Source organism: Colletotrichum abscissum (genome assembly GCF_030869225.1).
Source record: "Colletotrichum abscissum strain IMI 504890 chromosome Unknown Scaffold_22.1, whole genome shotgun sequence".
NCBI lineage: Eukaryota > Fungi > Ascomycota > Sordariomycetes > Glomerellales > Glomerellaceae > Colletotrichum > Colletotrichum abscissum.
In genome coordinates this window covers 696,477-720,723 of record NW_026850121.1, presented here as the reverse complement: position 1 = coordinate 720,723, position 24,247 = coordinate 696,477, and the positions used below count along the sequence as shown (strand labels likewise).

Genomic DNA, 24,247 nt, shown 5'->3' with positions numbered 1-24,247 from the left:
GTATCTACGAATGCGGCCATGGGAAGGAGATTTTGGCTGGCGGTGCCTGTTTGCAGAGCTCGCTGTCCGAGACTCTGCAATTTTGGAACAGCCAGAAACCTTGCAAGGGTATTAGCCCAGCTTGACCTTGGATCGGGCACTGGTGTCTTCTTGCTTGGGAGGGGGGTGTGTGGTGTCAGGGGAGAAGGGTGTGAAGGGTGTGTGAGGGAGTGAGTGCCTACTTACCGTACTGCGTAGGTAAACCACCGCAAGAGAGGGTAAAAGTAGGGTGTGTGGTGACTATTGTGGGAGTGTGAGATGAGGGTGAAGGGCGAGTTTGCGTGTATTGCGAGCTGTCCAGGGGTAAGTCGGCAGGGTGTGGGATGGGCGGCGATGGGGTGGCAGTAAAGTGAAGGTGAAGAAAGGAATTTTGCCTGGGACGGGAGAGAGAGAGAGAGCAGGTACGTCAGTACTTTGACCCCTTGTACCTGACACTGCCAGTGCCAAAATTAAAGCTTTGCCCTGGGCGTCCACTCCGTCTGGTCTTGGTGTTCTGATGTGTGGATGGGGACGCGGCATTCCGTTTACGCTACCTTACGCCATCAGGTACACCACGGCACGGTACTTACATACGGTATCTCAGAGCCGTAACGGTGGAATGCAGCTCTGCAGCTCTGCAGACTGTATGTACGTACCGACCCACACACCGTCAAGTGGAGATCAGCGTCTAGCCGAAGCAACCGTTTCTCCAGAAATGTCAATCTCGTCAATCACCCCCAACGGTGGGCCGCCGTCTCGTCTCATCTTGCTGAGGTGACGGGCGGCTCCCATGACTGCCCGCTGCCCTGGAAAAAGGTCTCCCTCTTTTTGGCGGTGACGCATCGCCAGAGTCACCGTGGGGCTTGACCGCCGCAACGCGAGGAAATGAAACAAGCACGCGTACAGGGGGCTGCCCTGCCCTGAACGTGTTCCTGCCCCCTGTCACACCGGCCTTTCTCACCGTCTCCATCCACTCTCAGTTTTCCCCATACACTACTGTACTCCGTAGAGTAGACCAACCGTCAGCCAGGCACAGAACGGAGCGGAGACGGAGACGGAGGGATTTGCCCACCAGCCAACAGGACACCTGTGCTCTCACTCTCACTCTCATTCCCTCACTCACTCTCTGGCGAACTCACCTCACCCAGATGAAGGTATCCGTACTCCGTACCCATTCCCGGCACCAAGAAAAAAGGGGAGCCCTTCAGAGAAAAAGGAGACAGCGTTCGGCAGCTCCGTCTCTTCCAATCCAACCCTTGTCCTCCTCTTCCTGTTACGGTTCAATCTCAAACCGTCAGGGAAATTGCAAAGCTCACCGCTCAAACACCACCTACTTGACACCAAACCAGTCAACCGGTGACCACCACGCAACACCACACACACACACACATACACTTGGACTACCAAAATTGCCAAAGCTCCCATCTCGTGCCGTCCATCTTCAGACGACACCCAATCAACCAGTTACAGAGCCAATATAAAGTTGCGACGTGCGTAATTTTGCGTTGACGACAGCGAGAAGGAGTACGAATACAGAACTCTCAAGTCCCTCCCTCTTAGACCTCTCCTCCCTGATGCATCGCATCATGTCACGGTGTCTACAGAAAACCTCAAACCTGGGTGGCCTGTTTACACTGTCCACTTCTGCAAGTGAGCAATCATGTCTCGTCTCAACTCCCGAGTCCCCTTTCACCAAGCGACTCTTTGTTCCCACGTTAGGGGGAGTTCCCCGGTTCGCCGTGGACAAAAACTCTCTTTTGGCTCTTGTGAGTCTTGTCCTTTCACCCAAACTCGACAACTTACAAGCAGCATTGCGCGGACAAGGCGCCGCCCCAGAAGCCGCCGGCCGTGGCTCAGCTTCCGTAGAACACCAAATTGTTCGCCCGTAGAAAAAGTCTCACCGAACGCCCGTAGAATATCTGCCGCGTACAGTCGTACGTCCGTTACTATTACGACTTTCTTACTACGGATACTACGGATACAACTGCGCGGCCCTTTTTCGTCCTTTTCTGCGCAGTAATCTTAATTTTCCTGGGCGCGCAAACACGATTACACATTACACCTACATCATTGGCGTCGTCGTTCTGCAGAGTCCAACGTACACGTAGCGCAAGCCCACACACAAACCTGCAACTGCAACTCTACCTTGGCTGTACGCGGTAGAGTACATGCCTCTAAAGAAGCAGAAGAAGCAATAGAACACATTGAAAAAAAAAAGTCATTACATTTCACTTGCATGCGCATGTGCTGCTGCAGATAGCGGGGCCAGAGGCTCCGTCGACGTTGCTTCAGGTGCATCTAAAATAAAATTCTTCAGGGGGTGTTTCTTCTTCGTGTCTTCTCAGCTTCCTCCTGCTGCGGCAGCAACATGCAGACAAAATAGATGCAGCCTATTGCTGCCGCAGCCCATTCACCGTCGCATTTCGTTCCGAAATCCGCAGCATCGAGCAGCAATTATCATCGCATTGCCTGATCTCACCTAACCACTCCGACGTAGGCGTCCTGCTGCGCCCCGATGAGCTCTCCGAGCTTACCTCACCTTGTAATAGCGTCTGCCTGGAATAAGAATAAACCCCCAACCCAAGTCCCCCCCAGTATCCGTACTCCGTATTACGATGAAGTGCCGTAATCATGGTCAAAAAGGCTGAATGCGGACAGCAGCTGACACGTAGTAACAGGTAACAGATTATCTACGATCAAGGCAGAGCAAGGGGGGTTGGATAATTGGCCTCCTCCCCCATTGGCAAGAAAAATCATCATCAAATTAGAAAAAGCTGCCAGTCACCAGCGCTTCAAGGGGTCCAGCGGGGCGCAACGAAACCCTCCTCCCATCTCCATTCGAAATCGACCATCTTGCAGCAGGACAAGGGCATGCGTGGCATGGGCCAAGGGGAAAATGGACACTCTTCACTTCAAGGAAGTCGAAGACGGTAGGGCCCTGGGGGGTAAGGGGGGGCGGGCGGGCTGAGGACCAAGGCAAGGGAGAGAGGAAATTTCCCATCAAAAAATCGGTGACAATGAAGCGAACGAGCCGAATTGGCCTGCTTTACGGTAATAATTAAACCTGGTCCTTCTCTTTTTCTGCCGTTTGCTCTGCCGACCCGCTTTCCGTTCACACTCAACATGGGAAGTGTATAGCGAGATTGGATCTCGTCAGAGCCCCCCCCCCCCCCCAGCCTCCAAGGGGCCGCTGCTCATGCATGGAAGCTTTCATGGAACGATTGTGGAAAAAGTTCGACCGCTTCTGTAATTTCCCAAATTTTCTCCATATCCAGTCCGGGCTCCCAGGTCAGCCCACCGCCTCCAGCCAGTCAGGGGATTATGTTGTTGTGAGATTGGGTTGGGCTGGAAAATGAGCCTATGAGAGTGGTAGAAAAGAGAGGCGGTCACGATGCCGAATGCAACTTCAATCTTGTACAAACTTTTTTTTTTTCTCACTCTCATTCCCCGATGACCGGCGTTCTCTATCCAGTTACTCCGTTTACCACGGGAACAAAAACCTTGGTCGTGACCAACCAACTCACATTACACCCCGGTATGCTTAATCTCATCTTCAGCCTTGTCTGTCATGTGCCAGGCAATGTGAGAACCCCTAAAATTCCCATCCCCTTCTCCAGACTCCAGACTCCGGACTTTTGAGTTCGGTTCGGTGTCTTGCGTTAAATGCCAGCCAAATGATCTGTAGGACTTTTTGAGTATGAACTGTACGAGCCGCACATCTGGGGTCATCCATCCTAGTGGGACTTCCGGCACGCACTCTATTTCGCAATTCCCAAAGAAAAAAAAAAGCCTGAATGAATTACCTGCCCGGGCCCCGAGCTGTCTGTTACTTGCGCCGCCCGCGCGCGTCCGCGTCTTGATGGTCCCCGATGAGGCCATCCCTGCGAGGTCTACGAATCCAAAATGCGAAAGGGAAAAAAGCCAAGTCTACCGTTCCATCCGCAATAAGAGTTCTGCCTTACCGCTCCTGCTACAAGCACTGCTTCCTACTCTACCAATCCCTGGGGAAAGCTTCTTTCCGTGACCGAGCGAGAAGCCGGCGAACCATGGGCTCTGTCACGACTCACATCACGAGCCGTGAGCCGGCCGTTGAACCTCCTCCCTGACTCTCCGACTCTTTCGTTCATCCAATCGCACGTCTCACGGACAGCTCTGCACGCAATGTGTGACTGTAAGGTGTGCCGAACTCTGTAGTGAAGACACGGTACACCGTCTTGAAGGAAGGCCATGTCCCTCTCGGAGATTAACCACCAACTCCGTAATACCAGCAACCTGTATGCGCGTGCCGTGATATGCTTACTTTACCTTTCATGCCGCGTCCGTCCGTGAGAACTCCGTCCCACGCTCGTTATCCTCTGTAGCCCTGGACCCTGGGAAAATTGTGGACAATCTTCTGAGGTTACACTACTGCAAGTCAACAATTAACAAGAACCCTAAAAAGTCCGACGACGAACGCGAGGAATGCGCGACCGCCTCGGGGAAGCGAAATTTTGAAGAAGGCTTGTTTGATCACACGAGACAAGGTCCCCCCGGGGGGGGGGGGGGGGGGTTCGGTTCGTTGCTGTCATTTCCAGCTCTTTGAGATACAATTCCAACATGTCACTGGCACACCGAGTCCGACCGAGGCGTGGAGGAATAGATGGGTATCAAAGATTTGAACATCCTACACGCCAAACACGAAGCTCGACGTGCCGTTTGTCCTGTCGTCGATCATTGTGTGAGACTGTGAGACTCCCCATCCCCTTTGCTGAGCTCGAAAAAGGAACGGTAAGGAATTCCCAATCACTCGGGTCCAGAACATGGCCGGAGCGCGGTAACATTTGCGCACATCTCCCGTCCCCGTGGGATGGATGGCGCAAAAAGAAGGATGTCTCGGGATAATTGGACAATAATGAATATGGGTGTCTTCAGAGGTTCAGCCTCCTTCGTGGTTACTGTTTAACTCTATCGTTTTGTATTACTAAAGGATTACCGTAGTATATGTAGACGCTACCCTGCCCTCGAATTCCGTACTATTTAACCTTAACCCTTTTTATAAGTTACCTATCCTTTTCTCTATTCTACCCTCTCCCTTATTAAAAAATCGTTAAAATCGTAGTTTTAATAGCTTATTAATAAGCTAATATTACTATTTAGAAATAAGTAACTTATACTTATACATAAGTACTAAGAGTCTTATTATTATAAAAATAGTAATAAATATATTAGAGTATTTAAAAAAGCTTTTTAATAAACTTTTAATACTATTTAAAGCTATAATCCTTAAGCTATAAAAAGAAGCTAAGGTACTATATTAATACGGCCCTATTTATTTTATTAATATTAATAATAGTCTTTTTAATATAAAATATATTATTAATACTTTATAGCCGCGTTATTACCCTTTATAAATTATACTTAATATTAGTAAGGATTTTAATATTATTTCTTAGTTTATTTTTTAGTTTTTTTATTAAGGCCGTTATTATAAAGTTAGTTTAGTTATTAATATTTTAATAAGTATTTTAACTTAACTTAGAGGCTTTTATAGTTTTTAAAAAGAGGTTTTTAAGGGACTTATAATTAAACTTTTTATTTATTATAAATAAAGCTATTATAATTAAAGTTATAGTATTATAAACTTCGATAATAAATAGTTAATAATATAGTTATTTTTTTTTATAGCGAGCTTAAAAAAGTATCTTAATTTAAGTACTAAGTAGGTACTATACTATTTTATTAAAATTATATTCTTATACTTATAACTTAGAAAGAATTAACTTTCTTCGATAACAAGGTACTTAGCCTCCTTCGTGGTCTCTGCCGTGTCACCACGTTCCTATGTAGATCCGATGCTTGGCCTAGACCCCTGGCCCCCCAATGAGACCAAGCATTCCTTATTTCCCTTTTTTCGTTCCTTTTTGTCAATATGCTGTTTCTGTTTCTGCCTGCTATCTTCACCGGTCGACCGGTGGTGATCAAATGTCTCTGTTTCAGCATCGCCAGCTGGCACCCACAGCTTTCAGCTTCATCCAACTTTGCTTATTGCTCTGCGCCTCCTCTGTCCACCCGAATATCTTCGGTCGAGGGATGGAGCTGAAGACCCAAGTCCGGGGAGTGGTATTCCCGTGGCTATTCTTATCGAGACCCTTCCTCTGTGTCTGTCTCTCGCTTGCTTCTTCCTGTTGGCGATCAGCCTTTTCCTTGTCTAGGACACGAATCCGGTCTATTGGATGTCGATGCCAATCTTACTGCCGCATCAACAAGTTCAGCCCTTTTTTTCTCACACAGGCGCGGGCTCACAACCGTTTCAATGACCCACCGTTTCGGATTCTCATTGGCTGGTGGCTGCTTACCTTGGTCTCTTGGGGAGCACTGGGATCAATCACTGATCTCCCCCCCCCCCCCCCGCAATGGTCTCACGTTACGTGCAACCTTGGCACCGTAATGTGCACATCATCACCCTCGAGCACTTTCAACCCTTGCTGGCGCCATTCAGATCCCAGTTGCCCAGTTTCCGCCTAGACATGCAAGTCGAGGTCAGCTGGTCACGATCCCAAGACAACACTACCCAAGAGATGTTGAGAAAGAAGAAATGTCCGTACAAGATTACGCTTGATAGACAGCGCACACAGCCTGCCTGCCTGCCTAGACCTCTACGAATAGAAGAAACGGGCAAGGGAAGCGAGGGAAGCCTGCAGCAGGCTATGCTTCTCGATACAACACACTCCTGCGCTCGCTTCCCCCATGTCGCGTAAGACGCCCCGGATCAAATGATGAATCGATGATTTCCCTCCTCCGTCGCCATCTTGGCGCATCGCTCGACCACGTTCTTCACACATCTGCACGTCGCCCACCCCGTATCCGCCTACCTGGGTACGGAGTACGGCAGCACGGCAGAGCACCAGACCCAGGCTGTATCTCTAGGCAAGACAGGAAAATACTGGTAGCGATGGGAAGCTGACGGTATGCCGATGCTGACGGCATCAATCAAACGTCCCACGACCCTTGTCGACCGTATCCCTGGTCTTGCTCGCAATGTTTCCGAAAGGAGCCCATACTATTGCCATATCCGTAGAGATGGGAGTCATCGGGTACAGTAAACACCGTTTGATTCTTGCCGTCGCAGTTTCGAATGTAACATGGAACAGAGAGAGTCGTTGGCGGTGGTGGCTTAGCCAAAGCACAATCGCCCGATGACACGAAATGTCGAGCGAGCACCGCGTATTCCGTAAATACCTACTACACACAGCCATGGCAGTAGGGTCTTTTTTGCCCGGTTTTCTTCCCGCAAGAGACTAAGGAGCGAAAGGAAGGAAGAACGTGGAACGCCTCGTAAAGAAGACCGAGCCGAGGGAAGACATCGTCCACGATAGTTCGGCGATCTCCTCCCCTTCTCATACTCTCCCTACGGCGCGTGGGAGGGCCGTGGAAAGCGTGTGCCCGCCCGTCCTAACGCAAGCCTCCCATTACCAGATCTACGGATCCGCGGCGCGGGGGCTTGTCATCGCGGCGGTGATCGGGACACCAAGGCTTGCGGTAACATGGCACTTGGATGGGCGGATGGTGACACGAACGTGCCCCGTCCCATTCGAAAACCTGGAAAGCCACACAAGAAGCCTCGAGCCTTCAAGCCTCACTACGATGCCCCAAGCTCCAAACCTCGAGTTCAAGCAAACGGTTGGTTCCTGAGACCTGAGTAGGTAGACCGTAGAGAGCAGTTTTGGGTGGGATGGCAGTTCCCGTGTTTCCCCAGAGTTAGCGCCGACGAAACACCTTCTTGAAGCGTACAAGCTCGAGGAATACCAAGCCATGGCGGAAAGAAAGCCACACCCAAATGAAGGGTTAGTCTTTTTTCTTTTTTTTCCCTCTTTCCACGATAGGGGAGGACAAAGACATTGACAACTGCCAGTGATCGAGCAGGACACCACGAGACCACATTACCCCTCGTTCCATCCCACTTGCCGGGAATTGGTGGCTTGTCTTGAGAGACACTGATCGTCCAAAGCTTGATGGAAATTGCCGTCGCGGGTCCGCATCTCGATAATCGTAAGTGTCGCCGGCTAGCCAAGAGGCCTTCAGCTTGCCCAGACACAACTCAAAATCTTTCTCATGGTGCCATGGCACATTATCTCCCCAGAGCCGGGCTCGCGGTAGCACCAGGACCATGGTGATGGCGTCCGCATTCTCCTTTTGACCTTCTGGCATATATCTTGGAAAACTTTGGACACTACAAACAAGCGTCGGCAAAGGAGATGGCACCAATATTACGCCTCAAGTCTTGGATTACTTGTTTGTTCCGCACCACAATGCGGAACCGAACGAGCTGAATGCCGATCAGGGCGTACGAAGAGGTGTCACAATCTGGGCAAAACTGAAGACACAACGTTCCACCGTCTAAAGATTGTTTCCCAAGCCATGGTGGCACTTCTCCATAGTGTGGCTTTCCTCGTGCGACCACACACTTTACCAATGACGCTGTCAAGACCACTCGCACCGGAAATCCCCAACGTTCGTGCCGTTCAAGCATATCCATACCATTAAAACATCAGACGAAAAGGCTTCGGGGTCCGTGTTTGGTTTGATTGATCGACCGTTTCTGTAATGACAAGGTTGGGCCTCACTCATCCCATCCCTCTCCTCGATTGCCCGAGAAGCCGTAAGCAAGCAAATTCGGAACGAAAACGAGGGTGCGCTCTTCTCGGATTCCTGACGGAGAACATGTTGACGTTGTTAGTCTACGTCTTTGTCTGCCCACCCAACTCCGGGGAAGGGGACTGGACCGGACCCATATTCCGCGGCGAAGCACGGAGGCTTCGGGGAAAGCTCTTGGGTTCCGGGTTTGGGCACTCAGTCAGAAGCTTGTTGACATTACAACCTCGTGTCAACGTACACAGCATTTATTTGTCTTACTGTTACACAAAGACCAGCTCAGTCAGTTCTGCAGGCTGACACACGTTCCTGTCTCGCTTGCTGCCTTGCCATGCTGTGTCACCGCGCCACCGTCAGCAACAACGTCGCAGATTGCTGACATTTTGACGAACAACCCACCCACACACTCAGGCAACTCCTCGTGGGACCTGAGAAACGGAGGCAGAAACAAGCGCAGATGGGGGTGCGGAGCGGGAGGATGCTCCCAGCCACAGTCCTGATATTGACATGATACTGATGGGTGTTGTGGTGGTCGCGGGCGGCGGACGGTGGATAAAAAAAAAGACGGTTGTGACGTGCTCCTATCATCCCACCGTACGGAAAGCGTCACTTGCATGAGAGAGAAAGTCGCATTACGGCTGGGACCTAGATACGTGCTTGCGATGCGAAACTGCGGAAAGCTGTGTACTGAGTGTACATGTCCTAGAAGTTCCGTCCACGTCGACCACACAACTCCCGTCCTTCCAAGCCGGCCGAATTCCGTTACAGTCACCGTTTTGGACAGCGTCTTCTCTGATTGGCGCCTTTTTTCACCCATTGAACGGTACCCAGTTACAGCATATCCTCCCACTCCCATCCAACAGCAGAGTGTCTGTGATGACACATGGTTACGCTGCATGGTGATCCTCTCCCATGCAGCCTTATCCCCCAACTCGGAATGCCTGCGGTCACAAAAAAACGGTGCTGGCGGCGCTGGCGAGCTGGCTGGCTGGCTGAGTGAGTGTCCGAGTGGACTTCGCGTTCGGTTCGGTCTCACGGCGAGCCAGTCATACCTAGCGCTAAGCGGAGCCACGGCCGTGGTGGTCTTGGAGAAACAGACAAACATTCCCATCATGACGACGACTCTCACCTCACCATCACACTCAAACTCACACTCACATGTCTGCAGAATCCCACGGCCACGTTGTCTTTTGCTTGGTTTCCCCATCCTGTTTGATAAACAACCGCATCCACTTGATGTGCTTTCTCGCACTCTCACTCGCTTCATAATCACCCATACGATGTATGTATTCGTACACACACACACACCCGAACCCCGTTTTGTTCCATCCGCGTTCTCTCCCCACTCGAAACAGAAGGAAAAGAACATCGGCTCGTGAAAATCAAAAAGTTCCCAATCTGTTCCCCATTGTAAAAAGTGCACATGCAGCGGCGCGACCCAACTTTCCCAAAAGTCTTGGCTTTCCGCCGTCGCGCTGACGAACCGGAGGTTCCACATCCTTGGGGTTTTTTGACATTTGTTCTCCGTTTCCCGTGCCGAGGACACCGAAAGTTCCTTGACAGGCTGACTGTCTCCGCTCCCGCCAAGCGGACCAGGGTGTTTGTGTGTGGTTGTCGGTCCAAGGCAAACGTTCACACAAAGGCGGTCAGGTCCTGCCAATCACCCAGGTAGTGACTGTGCTTGCTTGCTTGCCTGCCCGGTAATTATCATGGGTCGCATGAAAACTGTCCGTTAATGTTGTTGAGAAGCGTTGTTGATGAACTTCTGTCGATGGGTGTGACTCACAATGAGTTGGCGATCTTCTCCCCCCCCCCCCCCCCCCCCCCCCCCCCCCCCCCCACCACCCCTCCTCCCCCGACCCCACCCCCCCCCTCTCCCCCTTCTTCCTCCTCCACTCACCCCCACTCCTCCCTCTCCCCCTCTCCCCTCCCCTCGCGCCATGTGCTCCGCCCCAGACCGCTTCCCCCCCCCGCCCCCCCCATCCCCTTCTGCAACAACCCTTGTCTAAGCGGTTAACCTCACCTCGGGCATTTTCCAGTCATAACGCTTCCTTCAACCCGATCATCTTTTTCCCCCTGCTCTCCAAGGCTGAGATGGTTATGAATGACACCGTCTCTGTGGAACCGAGATTCTTGACTTGTGAGACCGCTTGTCTTTGCTTCACCCTCCCTCCCCTCATCCAGCACCCTGGTTTACGTCAGGTATTCCTACATCTCTAGCTTGGTGAAGTGCTCGTGCAGATGAGCGCGTACGCAGAAAAGAGGGTCATTTTTCTTCACTTCCCGTGTCACGATGCGAAAGATGTCATTATCCCATCACGAAGAAATCATGTGAAAATCTTCACAAGCCTAAAGTGTCCCCCCTTTCTCCACTATACGAAACGGAAAGCTGGCACCGCTTTCGGCTGCCATATGAATCCACGTTACATTTCCCAATCTTGCCAAACCCATGGACCCCGGTTACACTATGGAGAATAGAAGCAAACGAAAGAAGCGGTGGAGAGAGGATCATCTTGTTCGAAACCAAGGAAGAAGAGAAATAACGTCTAGAAGGAGCGGATCCTCGACGAATGGAAGCATTCCCGAACAAGGACCCTCACCTCCTCATCATCGCGAACCCCTTCGTTTGAGGGTCAGCATGAGCCATGAGGGGCTATGGGGCGCGCACACACGAGCAAACACCAAAATGAAAAGATGGAGCACAATAGCGACAAAAAAAGATGGCTGGGATATCGTTGTCGGGCGTCATGCTACGGTAAGGGGAAAGTTGAGACTGGCCACTCAGGACTCAAGAAAAGGGGTTCTCCTAGTTCTCCTCTGGCTTCACCGTTTGGAAGAAAAAACTTGCTCCACCCTACTTTCGGTGAAGGCGAAATAACTTGAGACGAAGATCAGACCGAAACCAGTCTGCTGGGAAATTTCCCCATCCTCTCTGAGCCGCCTCTGAACCGTGCAATCCCCGTCGGTGAGAAGCCTGCGACGAAAACGACGACACCGACTTTCCTATCCACGATCAAGGATTCTCCCTTGGCCATTAGTGTACGGATAGTCCAGGGGACCACATCTGTGCTCTCGAGACCCTTACACCGTTTGAGCCTCATCTTCCGAATCCCATCACCATCCCCTTACCCATGTAGCCTCAAGTAACGATGTTGGGAACGAACGAACTCGGGGTTTGACCCTTCCATTCCTCCCTCGTTCGCCTTCTATGGATACGGATATCCGCTCTGTTGGGTCAGCCAGCCCCAGTTCGTACTCATTGACGTGATGCCTGCTTCAGCCCGCCCAATCCCGCTGCCAAACGGTTGACTACTGCTGCTTGCCCTTGGCTATAACACGGAGACACAGGCTGCTAATGTTCAATTTCGGCGGTGCCGTTCCCACGTACACGGGACCCAATGAATGGGAAGACGATTGGAGCCCATCTTCAACTTCAGCTTCGGTCAGCTTCTGCCGCGTGGCGGCACAAATGTCTCACGGTGAACGGGCACGTATGCGATCAAGCGGCGCGGCGAGTGGAATTCTGAGAGACCCTCTTCATTGGAAAAGTTGAGGCTGCAGAACGAAATGCTTCCCGTGGTTCGTCGCACATTGACGAATGAGCAGGAAAAACAAGTATACCAATTGCCGTGGTTTTGGCGAAATAAGCTTCGCTAGAGTCCCCATCAATGTCTCACTCTCTGTGATGCCACGAAGAGAACCTATCTCCAACACGAAGTAGTCTCCGTTGTCCCAGTCCCACGAACGGAGCGTGAAGCCAGACCCGGTGCTCTGGTAAAAGCGTGTGTCACTAGCTTCGCGATGCCGACGCTTCTCCAGCCAGCCACGCCCCGAGCAGAGATATCTCACCCTATGTGCTACGGCCCGACACTACGGATAGAGGTCCGAAAATTGGAAAAATCGTATTCGTTGACCCTCATCGTCCTTTCCATTCTGAGAAACCCATTCCGCGTTGCCCTAGCCATAGCTTCAGAACTCTGAGCTGCCCTCCGCTCACTCGTAGCCGGCGGCAATCAAGTGCCGCCTCCTCGGACATGGACATTTACCACCGGAAAGGGACAAGAGGCATCGTCCAAGTGGGAGGCCATCGGTGATGAGAACTACTCTGTTGCTCACATTACCCACGAAACGTAGCCTAGTAGGAATAGAGGGCAAACGCCATCGACCCAAAGTGTCGGATATGATCAACTCCGGAATCCTCAGAAAAAGCCATGAACCTTCGCTCCGGCGAATGGGAATTTCTGCCCTTGCGGATACCGTCTCCCACTCACCCCCCCTCAAGCGTACCGCAGCCCCGGTACGAACGCCCTCCATCTGCCGCGTGCCTGGCACATGCCCGCGGCTCTCCGATCCCCATTGCGGCGATCTTTACACTCTCCTAACTCGTCTTCCATCACGTTTTCTTGCATCGGTCGGCGCCCTTGCATGAACCTTGGCAGTTAGAAAGAAGTTATCCGTTCCTCTTCCCGCTTTGTTAAGTTTTTTAAGGGGGAGGATATTCTGCCAGCAGCTCCCGCTATTCTACCACTAAGTATGGCTATGGCCGCCACACGACCGCCGGTCTCGGGCACATACATAAGCTAGGCTCTACGTAATTAGTATTCGAATAAATTAGACTAATTAAAGGCCGTTAATTAACTTATAGTTAATTAAATTATTTTAATAAAAAGTACGGTAATTAACGAATTAGCCTAATTCGATATAATTAACGAAGTAGCTTAATTAACTATTTAATTAATTACTTAATTAACTACCTAATTAACTATTAATTACTCTATATAACCTATAGCCCGTAATTTAGTAACATTTTTTACTTTAGCCTTATACTCTACTTTAACCTTATACTTATTAATAAGTCTATTTATCTTACTTTTTATTATAAAATTAATATTATAAACATAATCCTTATTAACTAGATCTTATAATACGTCTAACTACGTAAGATTATTAATTAATTAAAATCGTAACTTTATAAATATTAATAATTAAGGAGCCCTTATAAGATTAATTATATTATTATTAACTACGTTAATTACTTTATTAATAATAGCTTATTAATACTTTTATTATATTTTTATACTAAGCTTATATATATTAAAATTATATATAATCTCGAGGCCTTGTTAAGTAGAAATAGCCTTATTTAGTATTAGAAATACTATTAATAATAGTAGTACTAAAATAGGTATTATTTTTATATATTTAATAGTTTCCTTATACTTAAATATAGAGGGCTCTTATTTAAAAAAAGTACTTTAATTAATAACTAGCTTTTTTAACTTATTTACTATAACTACTATAATACTTATTATAAAGCCCTATAAATAACCCTTACCTCGGACTTATAAGGGATTAAATAAGGGAATAAAAGTATTATTACTAATAATAAGCTCTAAGTATTATTAAAACTAATATAAATAGATCTTTTTTAATAATATTAAGGTACTATTTTTAATATATTACTAAAGGACGTAATAATAAAGTAACTTATAAATAGTTCGAATTAAGTAGTATACGTACTCTTTTAATAACTTTTTTAATAAACCTAAATTTAGCTATTTATTTAGTATATTAAGTTCTTATAAAAGTTATTTAAAAGTATTAGAATATATATATAAACGTACCTTTTTTTAAAATAATCCCGTAGTAATACTTAATACTTTAGCTTAGTAACGAGTTTAGTAAGCGCTAATTATAACTACTTAACTTATTTAAAAAATAATTGATTTATTAAATATAGTTTTAAAATTACTTATATAATAACAAACTCGTACTTTAATATTTATATATAAAGATTCGATAATTAACGTAGTTAAGTAATCGAAGTATTTAATTTAGTTAACTTAAATAAATACGAGTTTTTTATATTACGACTTAAGCTAAGTATTAATAATATAATTAACTACTATCGTAAGGTACTTAGTAATCTAAAATTCGAATAATTAGTTATAATATATAGTTATTAATTAGTTATAGAGGAAATTACCCTAATTTATAAAGAATTATTAAAAATAAGGGTTATATATAACTATATTAGTTTTATCCCTCGTAGCCGGGTTAAAGTAATACTGGGTCCGGGTTAATATATTAAAGTTAACGTACTAATAATAAAGTACGTATAGTACTACTTTAAATTAAGTATTATTATCGAGGGTATTAAATAAAATAATCTTATAATCTATATATATAACTTATAAAAAGGGAATTTTATAGGCCTAGAGTAATATTAATAACTAGTTAATAGCCTAATTATAATTAGCTTCTTTCTTATTAAATAAAAAGTAGCTCGTAATTTAGAAAGTATAATTATTATTAGTTATTTTATAAATATTAAATAACGGTATATTAAATTAGTTAGTTTTATATATAAAATTTATTAATAAAATATTTAGATATTATTAAAATAAGGAAATCGTAGTAATAGGTATAATAAATAAGCTCGTAATATAGCCCGCGTTATTATATTAAAAATAGTACTAATACTTTATTAAATCGTATAATTAATTAAATAATTACTTAATAAAGGTCCTATTACTTAATTTATTATAGTAATAAGTAGCTAATATATTAAATATATTATAAGCGATAATACTATTATAATCGCTACTTTTTAACTATAAGCTTAAAAAGATTTAAATAAGTCAAATGCTCTTATTTTATTAATTAATAATTTAATCCTTCTTACTACGTAATAGTGCGCAGTAATAACGTATAAAAGTATTAATATTACTAAATAAGTAATTATAATAATTATAAAAGTTATTAATAATAAGATAAAAGAGCTAATTACTACTTAAAAAGCTAGTAGCGATTTATTAATAATAATTTATAAATAAGGTTAAAGATTTATAATACTTATTTAAATAAGTTAACTCTATAAAATATTACTACTTTTAATTATAATACGGGCTATAAATATAATAATAAGTAATAGTAATTAGCGCTTTAATAAAGGGTTTATATTAAATAATTTAAATTATAAAACTAGCTTTATAAATAGCCTCGTTAAGTACTATTTTAGTTTTAAATAGGCTAAAAAAGCGCTAGTTATAAAATAAGTAGTTATACTCTATATAACTATAATTATTATAATTAATAATATATTAATAAATAAAAAAATTATTAACTTTATAATTATTCTCTTTTTATAGTATATTAACGTTAGGAATAGTTTTAATTAATAGTAGTAGCGACGGCGAGGTTAACGAAGTAGTAGTTATAGGTAAGTAGGTAGGTAGGTAGGTAGGTAAGTAAGTAGGTGGGTAGGTAGGTAAGTGGGTAGGTATAGGCAGCTGGGCTCTGTGGTCGGAGGTAGGGCCTGCCGCAGCCACACTTGGTGGCAGAATAGCGGGAGCTGCTGGCAGAATATCCTCGCCCTTTTTTAACCCGTTACTATCGTTGAACTGGGCGACTGTGACGCTGCGGCGTCAGGGGACCGGACGAAACGAAACACAACGCCGCAGCGCCTCCTTTCCTCGTCTGATTCTTTTGGCTCTTCACTCTTGTCTTGTTCCTTTGGGCGCCCTTCTTCCCACGCCCCTTTTGATGCGCCGACCGGCCCAGGAACCCGGAAGATGCCATTCTATTGGGCTGATGGGACGCTTGCGCGGTCTGAGACGCGTACGGAGTACGGATACAGGTGACTGATGGAAGCACCGGGTGGAACTGTGGAACATTCTCCCGTACTCCGTACGCAACAATAATAGCAGCGCTTTTTGGGCTTGGACTTCATCGGCGCCCTGACAGAGATATCCTCCGACGCCAACACCGACCACCACTGTCACATCGTGTCTGTCCTCATCTCAACACCGGCAGATATTTTTGGGCGGGTAATTTATGTACGTGTAAGAGCCGCTTCGCCACAGGGGGGCAGGAGAAGAAATGCCACGTCTCCGTTTTCTCATCTACACTAATGAGTTTTAATTCGAAATCTCCGTCTTGAATGCTAAACAAACCGTGCCCCAGTTCCGTTCCCGTTTACACCGCTACTACTTCAGAGTCTGTACCGTTCCTGTTCCTGTTCCTGACTCCGCGTCCCCTGTCCTTGTCTGTGGTTGTCAAATTTTCGTCAAACTCCAATATTGTGGGAAATTCTTTTCTTAAAAATCCAGGAACCACGAACAAAGCCCACTTTGACTGGGATGAGGGGATCTTGCATCCAAAATTCGGGTCCGTTCTTCCTCTGCAAGGTCAGAACCCGCCCCAGAACTCTGTCGGAAATTCAGGAACATGTGGCAAATTTTCTAGAAGGTATTCCGTAAATTGGCAACGCCTCCATCCAGTTCCATCGAAATTGGAGTTGGGGTTTCTCTCCGTATTTTTCCTTGCCTCTCCGGTATCCAGCAGTCTGTCACCAACCAACACACGGAAATCCACGAGGCTGGGGTTTCGGGTTCGTTCGTCTCGGTTTGCCGAGATGCGCGTGATGTAAGCTGCAGTGTTGCAGGGAACCAGTTGGTTCCGTTACACGAACTCTCTCTCTCGCTCCCACTCTCACCTGAGCAGATTTTCCCCCACAAAAAACGGTTGTGGGAATAACATCGTCATTCCGGGCCCCACGAAATGCACGTCGTCGATCTTTCTTCTGCCAGTCAGCAGACCCAGAGTATGGAGTACCTTGCTCTGCGCTATTGTTGGAACACACAGCACACCGGACGGGGTACCGACTGCCGGAACCCGGTCAGGGTATCATTGTCTCGTACAATGGAAGAAAAAACATCAAGAAATCAAGAAAAATTGGTCATCAAGGAAATACGGTGAAATGAGAATTTCGGAACCCCCAGAACGGTGTGAGACCCAAGGTACCTGACCAGAAAAGAAAAGAAAAGAAAAGATGCCAATTTGTGAGTCATCCGTTCCAGCCGTGCCTCACCGTTCCCATCCCGTTTCTCCGTCCTGGCATCCATCGTGCAGATGCAGCGTCGCATCGAACGTGTCCCCGTGACGGGTTCCAGAGGACCGGTACCAACCAGAAGGAAAAGTTGGAGACAGTGTACACTACCCGTACACGAACCAGCTGCAGCATCCCGTCTTTCGATGAATACTGTGCCTTGCTTTACTTCCCACGAACGCGTCGTCACTTGTCCGTCCGCCCGTGGGGGGGAGGAGAGAAAGGGGGTGTGTGTCTACGTCGCGTCGAGATGCCGTTCAAGAAATCACATCCTCCGTGATCACTGATGGGTGCCCGACTGCCCGTAGTACCATAGTCCGGCGTACGCACGTTTGCTTCTTTTCTATACTACATGCTAGATAGAGGCGCGCACCGTCTTTTCTCTGGCAGACTGGCAGGCAGCGGCAGGATCGTGTACTCGTCACAAAAGAGGGCTAAACACTAAAGTGCTTGCGTTCACTAGTTCGCGTGAAAAACCAATACCCATTTGCCCTGTTCCAGCTCTCTCAATCAAGTTTTGCTCAGGAACCGAGGCACCGGGAGAGGCTTCCCTTCGGCCCAGGAACAAAGAGTCCGTGTGCTCGCGGGCGCTTACAAGCCCCAAGCCCTCGATCCAGGCAACATTTCACGATCATCGAGGACAAGATGGACTTCTTTTTCTTCCCCCCCAATGTCTCTAGCGCCTGTCAAGTTAGTGTCAACTAATACGGCGGATACCTACTTCCTGCGGCCTGCCGCTTCAGCTAGCAGAAACTTGCCTACTTAGCTAGCAATCCATCGTGAACTCTCACCAGGAACCGGTTGAAGTTTGACTCAGAACTACTGCAGTTGGGCCAAACAAAACTTGGAGAGCTCCTCCTCGTCTTCGGCCGAGAACCTCCGTATCTCAGGAGTTTGGGCCAAGGTGTAATTCCCCAGGTAGCTCTTTGCAGCTTTGCTTCTTCCTCCACGATGGCAGGATCTCGCGACGTCGGAAAGCTGTCACTGCGACGGTAGAAACATCCTCTCATACAGGTTAGTTTGGCGGGTTGCCCGAATTGGGCAATCCTGCAGCATTTGCTGTCTCTCTGCAGAAGATCCTTGTTTTACATCCTTGCATCGCGTAACCGTACTGATGATCAACCAGGGGAAAATGTGATCGAAAAAGACGCTATCCGTACCATGTGTTGGTTCCGAAGAGGAGGTCCAATGCAGAAAATACAGAAACCCATCATCTGATCAAAATGATTCCATCAGAAAACCCTGTTTTGACGCCGGGCTTGGAGACTTGGAGAATTTGGGGGGTTAATTCGGCACTTCGGTCGACTTCCTTGGGGCCATACGCCATTGACTCCTTCGCTCCGTATTTCTGTCAGTGAGCTGCCTGCCGTCGTCGGAACAGGGGATCTTCGAAAAAGAAAGTGACAAAAAAGTGACGGTGTCACTGGTGTCAAGTATGGTCACGATCTTCTCCTCTGCTCTCCACCCGCCCGACCGTGCACACGCAATACACCGCTAAATCGAGCTGCAGGAGCAAGAGATGCGGAACCTTGGATACGGGGTGGGCGTCGCAATCGTTTGGGGATGCTGGGAACCAGGTGCAAATCACCCCCTCATGACGGGCAGGCAGATTGACAAGGCGTGTCACGATCGAACTTCTCCAGTTTCTCCAGCACCACTCACTCCCACCGTATTCTATTCTCAGACGGGGGTTTACCTGAGAGCATGACCGAATACTGTTCAGATATCAGACGAGAAGCGTACGGTAGGTGATACTCGGCGCGAGCCACCGGTCTGAGACGGAGCCAAGCAATTTCGAAAATTGTACCGTAAGGTGATGATTATTTGATATTTTATTGTTGTCCTGGGTTGATTAGAGCCAGTAGTTCGCGATTTGGGGTTGATGAACGAACGCCGGGCCACTGCGGGAAACATAGTATTATCCTATCTGCATGTTGCGCAGGCAAAACATTGGCATTGTCTCAACGCCCCTCGAAAAAGGTTCTCATGCCTCCAAAGATTTGTAGGTCCGTTCCTGTGATACATTACAGATTTCCACGATGATCGGTCAGAGGCCTGTCTGTCCGTCTGTTGTCTATGGTTTCAACCGGCGACCTCCGCGATCGAAAGGAGACTGTTCAGCTGATGTTTGATTTGGATTGTGCCATCCGGCGGCGGCGTAAAACTGACAAGTCGTACCATTATCACATTAAAAATCTGTGACGAGTCCGTTCCAGGCGATGAGTATCAAAAAATGAGAAGAGAGTGGCACAGATGGTTCGAGTGGCTGAAGCGCTTCATGCGACTGATGTCTCTCTGCCCGGAGACATGGAGCCTTTGTCTACCTCTTGGTCGACTAGCAGCCCTATAGCATTCAGGAAACCGTAAAGACGGCGTTTTCATAGCAACATCCATCTCTTCCGCCGCATTCCCATTCCCCTGCCTGCCTCAGCTGTTCGAGCTTCGAGCGGCATCAAGGTCCTGGAGCTCTCCCCGGTCAAAACGGATGATCCAAAATACCCAGATAGTTGGACGCCTCGCCGCCCGCCATTTGCTGCATGTTCCATCATCTTCGGTTAGGCTGTGTGCAACACATGGCGTTTTTAAAGTGTATGCCGTGTACCCCCGTTCAGAAACCTGCAGGAATGCCGCCGCTGTCGGACAATTACCGCAAAGGAAAAGCCTGGCATCAATATTTCCTTGGGGGCGGGGTCTGAAGCGAGGTCAGAGACAACACGATAGTGTTGATTTACTTGATAATGTGTATGGATACTGGATGCTGCAACAAATAGTGCCACGGTTCACGGCATATGCAGGCAGACGAATTCCACCATGAATTGGGGTTGCTGCGGCTGGCGCGTCGTACCCATCCACCTCCAGTGGCAGTTTTGTTGCGATGGTGACATTATCGCCCGACTTGAGGTAACTGATAAGATCCTGGCGCCATCAATGATCGCCCGCAACCCCGTCCTTTGCCTGTTGCGTGCCAGACTGTGGTCTCGGGCGGCTGCTTCATCGACCGAGTGACCGTCGCACTCATCTCACATCTCAGAAAATCGCAGTCAGCCCGTGTGTCCGTTTTGAAATGCTCTCACACAGCCCCCGAATCCGCCCCAAGTATACTCGGTGCCCCGCGGGTGTTTTCTCTGAGGCGATTGACGTGTCTCTTAATATCGATATACGATTTCCGTATGCGTAGTCGGCCGAGAACGGCCAAGCCACGCTGCCACAGGAACTCTCTTACTCGGCAGCCTCGGCATCGTCGTTCTTGTCAAGAGAGGACCACAGCTCATTGCCTCCAGCCTTCGATTCGTTGTGTAACCAATGAGAACTCAGAGACGGTAGGCCATACAGATGCATCTGAAACATGCTCTTCTCCTCAACTCTCGTCTCGCTCCGCAGTGACACGAGGTGTGCGACGCAAGCCCCCAAAAGCGTCCACCGTTCTCCCCCCCCCCTCTGCCGAGAATGATGACAAAGTGGCCCCCAAAAGAGCTCGGGAAGCACAGAGGCGTCCGCTCTGTTGGCTCAGTTCACCGTATTTCCCACGTGGTGTTTGGCAAGGGGCCGGCCGACGGGCAACAACCCACCCCTGACGATCACACCACACCTTGGACACCTTCGAACAGGGATCTCTTCGAGCGAGCGAGCGAGCCGCTGGCTGCTGCTGATGTGTACTGCGTACGCCCGGACCTCCCCCAAGCTCAGGTGTGATGGGCGGTGCGACGGCGGCAGCTCAGTTGGTCACACCTGGCCTGGCTGCTGCAAGCTTCTTGCTCATCAGGCTTTCAGCAGAGACGGGGTGCGAATTACAGATAGTTCGCGAGCCAAGAACGCACAGTCGAAGCCTGATTGATGTTGGCTCGACACAGCCCATCGCTGGTCAGCTGAACTCCGCCGGTCTTGCTGTTGGTGCCGTTGCTTCGTAGTAGTTCCAATAGAACAGCTTCCCGTCCCAAAAAGATCAACGACCGCTACTGCAGGTACAAGGGGAAAATTGGCGACGGATTCTGAGAAGGCCTCAGTTGTATTACTGTACTATTCGCCTTGGTCTCTCGCTTCCCGAGACATCTCACACGGCCCCTTGAAGCTATTCCAATTTATCGTCGCCCGCAGCAAGGGACAACGCTGCGGGGCACTTACAAGTCACGGACAACGTGCCATACTTACCAGAAGAGGTCTTTAACAAACGGAGGTCCCAAGGTTCATTCTCCGTGACGAGGTGACGGAGGACTCAGCTCAGGTTTGCCTTTTCCCCTACCCCATACGATGCCGCCGTAGTCGCCGTCATGGTGACCCACCTCCGCGACCCGCCGCGAACCCCCCGCTGCCCAGAAAGTCCGTCGGCCGAGCATGTCAAAAAGAGGTAACCCGGGGAGAAAGAGGTTTGTATGACCGGCTCTCGCTTCATTTAGGAGGGCAAAACGTCGAAAAGGTTGCCGTTCCCTAACTCCGGGTGATGATACCCTTGCGTCAAGGGTGCCTCTGAGACGCGCAAACCCAGAACTCGGTTTGCGTCAAAATGCCCGCACGTCCCGCTCAAACGGTAGAGAAGGCAGACGCTTTACGGACTCTGTGGACAGTTTCGTCCGGTCCCTCGACAAGGGCCATCGACGTTGGGTCTGTACGGATACGCTACTCTCTGCTGCCCTATCCGTACGGGTAGTGAACATCAACCGGCTTGGTGGGGAGAGAAACGGTTGATCGGCCAGTAGGTGATGCAGGTTGACGCTTTGGGAGGAGGCTAAATCGCAAGTTCACTGTTTCCTCGGCTTCGTTTTCTGGTACGCCCATGGCCCGAAAGACCGGGTGTTGTGCCATCACCGCTTCAACGATCGTCCACACCCTCATTCTACCGTCGACCCATGGCAGTGCGTGGTCATGTGTACTCAAGGCTGGGGGGTTGCATTTTTGACGGTGAGGATTCGCTGTGCCTCGCTGACACCATTCAAATGCAATCAATTCTAAACCGTCAGCTTAGGCGGGGTAAGTAGCAAAGATGCCCTCTTCTTATCGTTGCCGCATATGCTGTGCAGCGCAACGAGGTTGAAAGCTGCAAGGCGTATCATTATCCATGATGTTTGTCCATGAGAGAGCTGCCGTATAAGCCACTTCCGTTCTACTAAGAGTTGGCGATCCGGCTGTACAGCGGCAAGGATCAGAGACAGCTCTGCAGCCACTCCGCCGTCCGACATCTCCAATCATGTCGTCAGAGTCTCTCGTCAAATCGTCCGACCACGAGTCCGTGCTGGGCGGGTTAGACGGGAAGCTAGCGTGACTCTGCCTGTCAGTAAGCCGACACTGATTTGTGATCAGGCGAATTAACTAGGTTAGGCTGTCATTATCGTGACTCTTAGCCACTTGGTCTCTGAAAATGATGGTGTGCAGCAGCAATTCGACCGAGTACCTATCCTACGACCGTAAGCAGCGTCAAGGGTGGGGATTTGAAGCTTCACAGGCAGATGTCTTTCGGTACTTGGTCGAGATGTATCTTCTCGAGCTATGTATTTTGGTACGAATGTAAGATCAGCCTTCCATCGCGTGTTTGACGAGTTTGGCATCGATGTTGCGCATCTAGGAAGCAATAGCGAGTAGCATCCTTGCTGGCGTTTCCTGATTGGAAATTTGCCCTGTCTGCCTTTCCAGGAGAGAGTTGAATGTCACAGTCGCCTGCGCTTAAAGTCATGTGTCATGCGCTTGGAAGCTACGGTGCCTTTGATCTCCTCGGGGAACGGCTGCCTCGGCCGATAACTCAGCTTCGTTTCCGCGTCCACCGCTTCATACAGCCTCCTCAAACTCGAAGCCTAGACTAGGGTTTCCTTCCGCCTAGGAGGACCTCGTGGTCGATTTCGTTACGATCGTTACGATCGTCGGAGTTGTAGAGGCATATACGGCGCCAAGAGGAATCCGCGACAGACAAGAAGAGGGGCGGTAAAGGCAGAATACGAAATCTGCGTAAACGGCAGGAGAAGTTCATGATTCCAGCAGGTCGGGAACTTTGCAAAGCTAGTGCGGCCTTGGCGTGACATTGGGACTGAATCGTAACGTCGTATGCTCTCTGTTGCCCGAAGCCGAACAGCTGGGCTGGCGTATGCCAACGTGCCAACCAACTTGGTTTCCTTCGAGCTCGTTTCACTTGTCTCTGGCCTACTGTGTAAGTAAGCATCGTCAACCGTGCACGCTTACAGCAACTGTTGCCCATGGCTCATCTGGATCGCCACTTCGGCACCATGCCGTATTGGAGCTATGGCAATCCGGGACTGTCCCGGTGAATAAGACGGCGTTTATAAGCGTGCTATAGTCCGGTGTAGGAGCCCGACATATCCCTACAAGGCCCGTTTGGCGGACTTTCCGCCGGTCCGAAGGCGGAGCTCGGGATGACCTTGCCTTTCCCCAGCTTGCGTCAAGGCTTGGCCTGCACAATATCCCAGCAACACGTGTAGTGTGAATCTTTCTTGAACCATTGTCGCTTTCGTAATGGGCACCCAGCGGGGCTTTCTCGAAACAGCCGCGTATTCTTGCTTCGTACCCCAGATCTCGATGAGTTTGCGGTGAGAGTGTCCCATTAACGTTGCGCATCTATTGCAAAGAGACTTGGCTAGTCTAGACACACGAAACGACGGGTGGATAATAGCGTGATTATCGGTCGAAGGTGGCCAAACTTTACGAAGCATGCCAACAAATGACAGTGACAGAGGTGTCAAATTTTCAAAAGTTGGTCCGAAGTGA

The 24,247-nt window shown here is 48.5% G+C and overlaps 4 protein-coding genes across 4 annotated transcripts; 3 read left to right on the top strand and 1 right to left on the bottom strand.

Moving 5' to 3' along the window:
- Positions 1-1,678: 1,678 nt before the first annotated feature.
- CABS01_09401 (uncharacterized protein) lies at positions 1,679-2,181 on the top strand (the record flags this gene model as incomplete). The annotated part of the gene is made up of 2 exons (XM_060542758.1): positions 1,679-1,876; positions 1,933-2,181. The coding sequence occupies 2 exons, from the start codon at positions 1,679-1,681 to the stop codon at positions 2,179-2,181; spliced, it is 447 nt and encodes a 148-aa protein (XP_060400485.1).
- A 3,798-nt stretch (positions 2,182-5,979) lies between these two features.
- CABS01_09400 (uncharacterized protein) lies at positions 5,980-6,522 on the top strand (the record flags this gene model as incomplete). The annotated part of the gene is made up of 1 exon (XM_060542757.1): positions 5,980-6,522. One exon carries the CDS (start codon positions 5,980-5,982, stop codon positions 6,520-6,522), a length of 543 nt encoding a protein of 180 aa, XP_060400484.1.
- Positions 6,523-9,918: 3,396 nt separating this feature from the next.
- On the bottom strand, positions 9,919-10,248 carry CABS01_09399 (uncharacterized protein; the record flags this gene model as incomplete). The annotated part of the gene is made up of 1 exon (XM_060542756.1): positions 9,919-10,248. A coding segment is annotated over one exon (330 nt), but the record flags the coding sequence as incomplete, so codon positions are not given.
- A 10,738-nt stretch (positions 10,249-20,986) lies between these two features.
- CABS01_09398 (uncharacterized protein) lies at positions 20,987-21,447 on the top strand (the record flags this gene model as incomplete). Its single annotated transcript, XM_060542755.1, has 2 exons — positions 20,987-21,188; positions 21,281-21,447. 2 exons carry the CDS (start codon positions 20,987-20,989, stop codon positions 21,445-21,447), a joined length of 369 nt encoding a protein of 122 aa, XP_060400482.1.
- Positions 21,448-24,247: the final 2,800 nt, after the last annotated feature.